Source organism: Squalius cephalus (assembly GCF_949319135.1).
Source record: "Squalius cephalus genome assembly, chromosome: 2".
Taxonomy (NCBI): domain Eukaryota; kingdom Metazoa; phylum Chordata; class Actinopteri; order Cypriniformes; family Leuciscidae; genus Squalius; species Squalius cephalus.
Window position 1 is genome coordinate 21,998,011 of NC_137123.1, and position 11,114 is coordinate 22,009,124.

General features: G+C 37.7%; 1 protein-coding gene across 1 annotated transcript; it reads left to right on the plus strand.

The window, feature by feature from the left end:
- Nucleotides 1–6: 6 nt before the first annotated feature.
- dleu7 (deleted in lymphocytic leukemia 7) lies at nt 7–3,031 on the plus strand. Its single transcript, XM_079864678.1, has 2 exons — nt 7–1,542; nt 2,133–3,031. Exons 1-2 carry the CDS (start codon nt 1,243–1,245, stop codon nt 2,337–2,339), a joined length of 507 nt encoding a protein of 168 aa, XP_079720804.1. The 5' UTR covers nt 7–1,242; the 3' UTR covers nt 2,340–3,031.
- Nucleotides 3,032–11,114: the final 8,083 nt, after the last annotated feature.

Sequence of the window (11,114 nt, forward strand, 5' to 3'; positions counted from 1 at the left end):
GAACTGGATTTGTTTCATTTCATACTATGAATAACCAGGTAGTCTATAGGAATATAATACAATGAAAGATGCATTAACTGATTACACCTTGTAAAGAATAGAACTGCAAAAAAAAAAAAAAAGTCTTGGTTCGCTTATTGATTACTGGAATATGTCTCTGCAGAAGTATAAATAAACCAACAATCAAAATTTTTGACACGCTTGACTGCATGTTATGAAATCTTTTGATCCAAAAGCTTATGCTTCAATGCCTAAAATAAGTTTTGTAGACAATTTAATTAGTGTGTTATTTCAAATTTGTAATGACTTATGAAATGTGTATAGTAGTAGTAATAAAGAGTGTGTCCACATATTTGACCCTTTAGTGCCTGAAAAAAAAAAATGCTGATTAGGAACTTTCGTTTCAGATGAAGTTTTAGATTTGATGCTTTGTTGCGACATTGTCAGCTGTGATCTCTTCCCTGGAATCGCATGACTTTGGTTTCATCAAGTCATGCAAGTCTGGTTTTCTTCTCTTTTTTCATTATTGTTATTTTGTTTTTGCAAAATAGAAGAAGAAAAAAATACAAAATAACAGTAGAGCCAGAACCAACAGCCATTGCTATTAATGTATTTAACAAATATGCTGTTGCAAGAAAAAGCAAGAAAAGAGTAGGGTATATTATAATTTAAAGGGATAGTTCACCCACAAATTAAAATTATGTCATCATTTACTCACCCTCAAGTTGTTCCAAACCTGAATAAATGTATTTCTTCTGATGAACACAAAAGGAGATATTTTGGAAAAATGTCGCTAACCAAACAGTTGATGGACCCCATTGACTTTCATAGTATCCCCACCCCCACCCCATTTCATGAAAAGAAATTCATGTTTGGAGCAGTCATATCGTTTCAAGGATTTAAAATGCTAACTATGTTTCTTTCTTTTGTGTGTTTATTGGAAACAAACCGTTGTATCGCCCGTAGGTGTGTGAAACAACCTCCCCAACCCCCAGTTAACCGCTTTCGGAGCAACTCAAATAAAGGAGGCGGGACTGTCAGGTCACATTTGCATATAAGTGCTTATCAACTCTAGACACAAAACAATGGGGAAGTCGTGGAAGAAACCGTCTTCGCCAGCAAAAGAAAAAACACTTAAAACCGCTCATTTGTCACGTTGTTTCGACCAGAGCCTCGAATCTCACGCATCATTTGTGTGACTGTGCTCAATGCTGCCGATCAGTCGGTGACCAGGTGACAGACATGGGGCTCTGCTCTTTAACACATCAGATCGATGCCTTAAACATCCTTCATGAACTGCGAGCTCACGGCACAACCAGTAATGCAGATGGCGAAGGCCAGTGTTCAGGTGCTTTAGCGGCCGGTAAAGTCGCGGTTCGCCCGGGCGATGTGATGAAGGAGCCCCGCAGGATGAAGACTATCGCGGAGAGAGCGCGAGAGAGCTGCCTCACACGACTGCTCGAGATACTGACACAGCTCATATCTGTCGAGGAAGACTTCATAAAAGAGGTTTCATACGAGAAGAGTTTGCTCAAGCGTAAGGTAAGACGTTTTTGTGTTTCTGCTGTAGTGTAAATTTTGTGTTATAACGACACAGTTGTTGTCAAGTGATTACGTCCATCGGGCTACCTATGTTGGATTAGTCATTTATTTTGGTCTAATAGTAAAGCCATTAAACTATTAAATAACGCAGTGGATGTATTGTAATCAAATGCATTCGAAGCAAATGAAAAAAAATGTATTTCAAAAAGGCTTTTTAAACAGTAGGTGTTTCCACACGTGCTGACTAGTATTGTGGTTGAATTGTGATTAAATATAGGCCTATATACTCTTAATAATGGTTCAATATTGGCATCTACGGTTCCATTAATGAAGAATCTTTATCATCCATAGAACCTTTCCATTAGACAAAAGCTTCTTTATAGAAAAAAGGTTCATTCAGATTATTAAAATGTTCACACCAAGTCAAAATGGTTCTTCTAGCATCTCTGTGAAAATCCCCTTTTGGAGCCTTTATTTAGTTAGAGTGTGTGCATATATACGTTTATAGTAACTCATCTGACTTTACTTGAATGTGATTATACATATCTAGGCTCTTTTTCGAATTAATCATTTTTTGTCCTTTCTTTCAGGACAGTGTTGAGCTGAAGAACATATGCTTGAGAATGGCTATTGCAGAAGGTAGTTCTTGCTCTAATAGAGATTTGAGAGAACTTCGGGACTGTCTTCGACATATTGTCGGTAACCTGCTCGCATGTGTGCGAGATGAAAACAATCTCTCGTCCACCGTGACCACACGCAGACTGAGGGAGCTGTCTAACTCCTTCCCTGATATCTGATGATCGAGAGATTTGTGAATTCTAAGGAACTACCTCTAGCTCGTAAATAAGAACACACTACCTTTTCTTAGAAAAGAAACAAGCCAAGAACTATACGTGAATCATCAATAAATGTGAAATCAGATTCTGACTGAAGGTGAAATCAGATTCACAAGAAGTGTTTTGCAATGAAAGCTGTCTATATCTCCAGCTTTTTGAGAGTTGTCTTCATATTTATTATTTTGCATCAATCAGTACTCAAGCCTAAGGATGACAGAACAACATTCTCTCAACGCATGCCAGTATCATGAGTCTGTACTCCGCTGACTGTACAGGTAAATCAAGTCTAACAGCTGCTAGTGCTGAATCCACTCTCAACTCAGCGGACGGGATGGCTGTCACACCTCAGGATTGTCTGGTGTGGCCGCCTTTGTCATCTGCTAAAAAAAGAGTTAATGAGTGTGTTGGGTGGGGAAGGGGAGTGTATAAAATGCATGTTGTGTTTGTGTATTTGTTGAATTAAAGGATTATGACATTACAGTGTAATTATGAAATTCAAATTCAAAAAACATTATCTATCAACCAGTGATAGAAATTTGTCTTAGGTTAAAAGGCTCACATATACACAATACAATCACACATATCACAAAATACAATTAATACAAAGAAAATACCGTACAAATATGAAAATAAAGGCTTAAATACAATATACTAATAAAACTTTTTGGTCTTATTTAAAATAGAAATTGCAGTAGGAATAAAAGAGTTCCTGTAAGCTTTCTTTTTGGCCAAAGGAGCTCTAAAGCGGCAACCTGATGGCAGTACCTGAAAAGAGGAGTACAGAGGATGAGAGGGGTCAGTAACGATGGAGACTGCTTTCCTCTTTTTGCAGCACAGTTATAAAGATCTACAAGTTGAATCTGCGGGGCCCCAATATTTTTAGATGCCTGTTTGATTACTCTGGATAATTTTTTCTTGTTTTCAGCAGAAACAAAATTAAACCAGGATACAATATTAAAGGTCATAACTGATTCAACTAGAGAACGATACACTGCTGTCAAGATATTCTGTCTTACATTAAAACCCTTCAACCTTCTGAACAGAAATAAGCACTGTTGAGCCTTCTTATAGACACTACTCACATGCTGAGTAAAGGATAGATGCCTATCAATCTCAGTGCCCTAATATTTGAAGGTCTCAACTTGTTCCACTACCTGCCCCCCAGCCTAAGTGGTTCAGATAGTGAATATAAGGTATTTGATGAACGAAACCTCTCACAACACATCTCCTTCGTCTTACTTATATTCAACTCCAGAGAACTTTCTTGAAACCTTTGGACCGTAGAATCAACATAATTGTCTATATGTGACCAGGGATTGGTCATCTGTTATGCAAGCCACCAAAGCCATGTCATCAGCATATTTCAGATGGACATACCATTAATATCACACTTAATTTCGTTCATATAAACAGAAAAAAAATAGGCGATAACACGCAGCCCTGAGGAACCCCAGTATTTACAATAATACTATTAGATTTAAAACCATACATTCTGACATGTTGGGGTCTATCTTTTAAAAAGTCCTTAATCCATAGAACAAGAGTTGAGTTAACTTGTAGTCTCTGCAGGCAATTCAGTAATAGACAAATTGTTGAAAGCAGATGTAAAATCCATAAATAAAATCCTAACAAATGAGTTTGTAAAGTCCAGGTGTCCAGTCACTTTATCCAAGAGAGTTAAACTGGCATCCTCAACTCCCCAGTTTGCTTATAGGCAAACTGGAGCGGGTCCAGACACTCAGCTACCTTGGTGGTAAGCTCCCCCACCACCACCTTCTCCATGCACTTGCAAAGAATCGAAGTGAGTGCCACAGGTCTAAAATTTGTCATCTCCTTGACATGGTTTTTTTTAGGAACAGGAATAATGGTTGTCTCCTTCCATGCTCTAGGTACATACCCTGTGTTCAGTGACAGCTGGAAGATCCGAGTCAACATACCACCTAGTTGGGCTGAGCACTCTTTCAACATGCGGCCCTCAAGTCCGTCTGGACCAGGAGCTTTCCTTGGCTGTAATTTGGAAAGGATGGAAACAAACCTTTGCTCATCCACTCTGATTGGTGTAGAGGCACTACTGATATCAAACTGGTCCCAGTCGTTTGCGGGATTAGTCAAATTAAACCTGGCATAAAAAGTGTTTAGCTGCTCTACAAAGGAAGCAGGGTCTGGACTATGAACTTGAGTTGAAGCTTTAGTGTTTTTCCCATCATCATATTCAGATTCTGCCATGCTACTTTTGTACTTCCTCCAATAAACCTCTTCTCTATTTTGTCTTTAAAGCGAAGCTTTTTCAGTTCATTATAACGACTATTATCACCCTCCATAAAGGCCATTTTTTTCAGGTTAATACAATAGAAACCCAGGGTTTGTTATTTGGGTAAAGTTTAACTTCCTTAGTTGGAATGACATTGCCAGCACAGAAGCATAATGCTGCAAAAATGCATAGTGCTCATATAAAGCATATAGGATCTTATCTCTTCCGTGAGCACGTAACCTCATAAAAAAAAAAAAAATTGTATATAACAAAAATCTTTCCTTTTCCTTTAAATCCTCGCTTATCGGGCTTATGCTACTCTGAACAATACCTGAACTTTTTTGCCCTTTTTTAGTCCTAATTTGTAAGTCACTTTGGACAAAAGCAATATGTTCAGCTGCAAGAGCATCATCAGGGCCAGGAACATAGGCAAGGATCACTGTCACTTGAGTGAATTCATGGGGAAGATAAAAGGGTTGAAATGACACTGTCATAATTTCATAATGCTGTGAGTAAACGGTCTCACGCACCGTAAAATTAGTTGTCCATTTATCATTCACCGCCATACAAAGACCGCCTCCAATCAATTTTTTGTGTCCCGGTCATATGAAAGTAAATCCATCCAAGTTCAATACAGTGACCTCAGACAGCCATGTTTCAGTGAAACAGATCAATCTCGAGTTCCAATAGTCAGAATCAGTTTTGATCAACACGGAAAGTTTGTCCATTTTATTCCGCAATGACCGCACATTTGACAAGACAACGGCAGGTAATGGAAGCCGCGTACTTCCCGTCTTCTCACCCTGTTCCTGATTCCTCCTCTTGATTCCCTTTTCCGACGGATTATTTACCTCAGCAAATGCTTGGGGGTTAAATTCAGAAGTGGCGATGTTGGTATATTAGATTAAACTTGTCGCAGATCTAGAAGATCAGCCCAAGCATAAATCATGATGCCTGAGTTAATGGCTTGTGAATCTGCCGGTGAGCTCCAGCACGACCAAACAGGTTGAACGCACAAAAGGATCCACAGAAACAAAGTTTCAAGTTTTCAAAATCGTATGCATCTTGATGAGCTGCACAACTTGCATAACATGTGTCGAACTCTGACTCCAAACAGGAACAACAAAAAGCAAAACAATAAAACACAAACAGACTTTAACTGCGAGTCGCTCAAGCCGTGGAGCGCCCCACCCCATATGTTCCAAATAAAATCATTTTCAGTGTTACAACTGGCCTTGTTAGTCTTAAATATTTGATTATGAATTCCAGGTTTTACTTTTTTTGTTTTTTTGTTTAATCATTCCAAAAATCAATACACTAATTAGCCAAAACATTATTACCACCCAATATGCTGTTGGTCCACTGTGTGCTGTCAAAACAGCACCAACCCACTGAGACATGGACTCTACAAGACCTCTAAAGGTGTTCTGTGGGATCTGGCACCAAGACGTTAGTAGGAGATCATACCAGTCCTGTAGGTTGCGAAGTGAAGCCGAAGAACTTGTTGGTCCAGCACATCCCACAGATGCTCAATTGTAAAGATCTGGGGAATTTGGAGTCCAGGGCAACACCCTGAACTCTTCATCATGTTCCTCAAAGCATTCCTGAACAATATGTGCAGTGCGGACATGTGCGTTATCCTGCTGAAATAGGCCACTTTCACCAGGGAACACGACTGTCATGAAGGGGTGTACCTGGTCTGCAACAATGTTTAGGCAGATGGCACGTGTCAAATTCACATCCACATCCACATGAATGACCGGACCCAGAGTTTTCCAACAGAACACTGCCCAGAGAATCACACTCCCTCCACCGGCTTGTCGTCGTCCTGTGCATCCTGATGCCATCACTTCCCCAGGTAAACAGCGCACACATTTCCTCCCATAACTATCATTGAAATTTTGTGTGACTTGCCACAGTAGACCTTCTGTTGGCTCGGACCAGACAGGATAGCCTTTGTTGCCCTCGTGCATTGATGAGTTTTATCTCCCAATGTCCTGTTGCCGGTTTGCGGTTTGTCCATCCTCAGACCACTGTTGGTAAAAACTCACCACTGCTGACCTGAAACAACCCAAAGGTCTTGCTGTTATAGAGATACTCTGACCCAGTCGCCTTGCCATAACAATTTGGCCCTAGTCAATGTCCCTCAGATTTTTATTCCTGCCGATTTCTCCTGCATCCAAACATGTTAACAGTAAAAAATGTTGGGTTATTTCCAAAAATATTAGGTCATTCTTATCTGGCACCGGTCTTGGAGGCTAACAAGCTGGTAGGTTGAATAATGATTAGAGAGACCAAATGTGCAGTGCTGGGGCTACTACAGATCCAGGTACAGTTAATTACTTATGTTTTTTTTTTTTGGGGGGGGGGGGGGGGTTCAGCTGTCTTCCGTCATTTTAATACAGTATGTTTTAATTTCAATACAATCTGAGCTGTTTGATGACTGACAATGATTGAGTGTCAAAAGAAAGCAAGAAGTCCTCACAGCCAAGTCGAGGAGTTCATGAGACACACCACCTCAACAAACTGCAGTGCGTGGAATTGATCCTCTGGAATAAAAACTGTCGAAGAAATCATTAGAGAACATCCCAGACTTCACAGTTTTCTTAGAATGGTGAGTTTAATGATGTTCAGTATACAGGTGACGTCACCGTCGAGTGACTGCGGTTACGCCCAATGAGTGGCAGAATGACTGCCGTGAAAAACACACAAAACGCATCAAAAATGGGAAAGAGCTTTTCGATTGACTGTACAATTTGACAAGAAATCTGAGGTATATTTTTACAGACTGCCGAAAGCTACAGTAGTAGTGGGAAGTTCTGTTAAATTACTGACTCGGATCTTTTGAATCTCGTTCATAAAAATGAACAAATCTTTTTTCAAGTCATTTCGTTCATTTCAGCAGAATGTATTTCAAATGTTACATGTCAAAAGCCAAATTCACCAAACACATCAAATGTTGATCACATTTAGAATAAGAAAAAAATTGCAATGCAAGGAACTGGCCAAATTCTGAGAAACAGAAACGATTAATTCATTTATCTGGGTTCACAGACAAATTTGCTTTTATTTATTTCCCTGGTGTTGAAATCAGGCTCATATAAATGTCAGGAAACACGATTCCTGTCTGCATGTCAATATCCATGATAACTGGATCTTTGGTAAGTTGTAAAGAACACTATATCGACTCCAACCTTTAGTTTAAACTGATAATCGTTTGTTTTACTCACGTTTTCGCAGTTTCCCCTATTGATTCCTGTCACGCAAGCGGCTCTTCGGCGGGAAAGTGACGTCAATGCATACCCTCTATAGGGAAGGGGTGTCTTATTTGGGAATTTTTTTTTTAGCTGTGTCTAAGTGCATATGAAATTAGGTTCACACACGTGTGGTATAGATTAAAACTGTTTTTTTTGTTGTTGTTGTTGTTTTTTCTGTAAACTTGTCTTTCAAAGATGATCATGGAGCAATGGCCTTTAAAACCCTTTCTGACATCCTGCCATCATCGCCATATCTCACAAATGGAAAAATGATGTGTCCAACATACACTCTCAGAGGTACAAAAAGGTACAAAAGCTGTCACTGTGGCGGTACCTTTTTAAAAGGTACACCTTTGTACCTAAAGAGTGCATATTAGTCCCTCAAAGGTACATATTGGTACCAAAAGTGTACATATTAATACCTAAATGGTGCATAGACAGCTTTTGTACCTTTTTTTCTGAGAGTGTATGCTGAAATGAAGCGCAGCTTAAATGACATTTAGCCTGTAAGTAAAAGCAACACTATCAAATTAATTTTGATAAATTACACTGCTCTGCGGCTCATGTTCATCCACTTCTTCTTTTCTTCAATGATTCCGCTGGAGTAACATGTATTACCTTAATGATGTCTTTGTTACCTTTCTGGGGCTTAAAAGTGACAGTTGCGTTGCTGTCAATGGAGGGACAGAAATCTCTCAGACTCATCAAAAAGATCTTTATTTGTGTTCCGAAGATGAATGAAAGTCGTACAGGTTTGGAATGACATGAGGGCAAATAATTAATGACAGAATTTACATTTTTGGGTGCACTAACCCTTTAACAGCAGCTGTAATGACTAATTAGAGTGACCATCATTTAATTCAATACGACACTGCTTTGATGTAACTTTTTCATAATTTAACACTGTTGATGCCCAACTGAACTTTATTTATTCTTTTAAGGTTGGAACTAACATGGTGCATTACCTGAACAGTGAGATAAGCCCGGATCTGCATGACTTGATGCTTGGGGACAAAGAGAACTCGCAAGTTTTTATCATATTCAGAGTGGAAGCAGTTGAACAGAAGACTTTATTTCAAGCAATGGATGTGTTTAAAAAATGTTTTACATCTACGACATAAACTATTTCAAGACCCCTCCACTCATTTTGAGAGTTTTTGTAGCATGCTAACTTTAATATATCCGGAGGAGTTCCTGCCTCATTAAGATCTTTGATCATCATCATCATTAGGTCCAGTAGTCAACATATGTATTTGTAGTTTTATCACTTAAGGTATGTTTACAACAACACATCAATGCATTCAGAGTACAGTGAAGACCTTTTAATAAAGTTGTGATTAGGATTTAATGTTATTAATTTGTGTATTCTGTCCATATTTGTATAGGTTATTGAATTAAATGTAGGTTATTAATGCAGTTTTAAATTTAGTGTTCATTTTGATTTTTTGTGCGCTGTATGTATATATTTTTGTATGTATATAGGTTTTGAATGTGTACTGTTTGTACATATTTGCATAGGTTTTGAATTTATTATGTGTGTTGTATGTACACTTGTGTATTTTGAATTTATGTACACAATTATGTATATTTACATTAAATGCTAAACTCCCCAATTTATAGTTTGTAATTTAAAAATATAGTTTTTGAAACATGTGTATTGTTTTATACAAATAAACAATCTGTATTTGAAAACGATGGGAAATTTATTTATTAAAATATAACCCACGAATAGTCATAAATAAAAATAAATATTTAACTCAACTGTTGGGTTATTTTTAACCCAACTGGAGTTTAACCCAATGCATTGGGTTAAAATAACCCACAGTTGGGAAGGTGCTATACCAACCCATAGTTGGAATTTAAGCATGTATTGAATGATCTCTTGTCACTAGATGGTGCACAAAACCAGCTTTATACTAATTTAAGCTTTCTTGAGCCCTATGTCTGAAGATTTTTCAAAAATTCAATTGATCAATTATGTTACACTTATGTAGGCCTATGTATGCATTAAAATAATAAAATATCATATCAAGAGGGAATTACTCAAAGAAATATAGCAAATGATATAAAATACTGTTTAAGAAAACATATTTTTGATAATGTTATGCCATTAAGTGTAGGCCTACATTTAAAAAGGACAAGCTAGTGAATGTATTAAAGGTCTAGAACAGTGTTTCTCAACCAGGGGTCCTCAGAAAACTGCACGGAAGCCTCAGGATGACTTAAAAGTATATTAATTAATACATTATTATTATATTAAAATAAACTAGCGTAAATTAAACCTAAACTAAAACTGAAACTAATGTAAACTGAAATGTGTATATATGTATAATTCAGTCAAAAAGGTTGAGAACCACTTAGTCTCAAGGATGAGTATTTCGTGAGATTGTCAGTATCAAGTCTGATCAATAGAGGGCGCCATTCACACATTTTATGTGTTTTGTGGTTTCACAGAATACGACTCAAATTCAAAATCTCTCAGATTTGGGAATTCATTATTAGAGGGAATCGTGTCATCTGTTCCGCATCTGAAATTGTGCGTGGAGCTGTAAAGATAGTCCTACTTGTGAGTAATGACCGCATTCTAGATTTATTTCAGATTTACCATCCAACAGAGGAAGTGTTGATTGACCACTTAAAACTGAATTAAAAACAGCTGAGTCAGTTAAAACCGGCAAACTTCTCATTTTACCTTAATATCCTTCAGTTTTGGAAACCCACTGAATACCGTTTTCTACTAAAGATCTTCTCATCTGATTAAAGTTCCATTCTTATAAAAAAAAAAGTTTAAATGGGGTTCTATACAGAACTCTATAGGGTTCTTAACTTAAAGATCTTTATACCAAAAAGGTAAAGGAGAAATGTCTTGTTTAACAGGTTATTTTTTCTAGTGATAAAGTATGTTTACAAGCTGCTTAATTAATAATTTTTTAAAAATAAATTAAAACTATAATATGACCCCATGATGTGAACCCCTAAAAGGTTCGATAAAGCGCCTGATATACAGCATCACCATTTAAGGGTCTATAAAGAACATTTTTTCCTGAGAGTGTGCTAGAGCTCTAAATAAACAGTCTACAGTTCCAAGTTCCAAGTCAAAAGTTTAATTTTTTTTAACAATTTTTTTTCCCCCCTCAAATATCATCAGACCAATCACAAACTTTCTGAGGAGAAAACTTTTCTTTTGTGCCCTGTCTGAGGCTGGTCTCTCATGACGTTGTTGTTTAG

Excerpts from the sequence above, each read along its gene's own strand:
- dleu7 (XM_079864678.1), top strand. The coding sequence starts at position 1,243 with ATGGGGCTCTGCTCTTTAACACATCAGATCGATGCCTTAAACATCCTT. Across the intron at positions 1,543-2,132 it reads AGAGTTTGCTCAAGCGTAAG|GACAGTGTTGAGCTGAAGAA; the intron begins GTAAGACGTTTT and ends CCTTTCTTTCAG.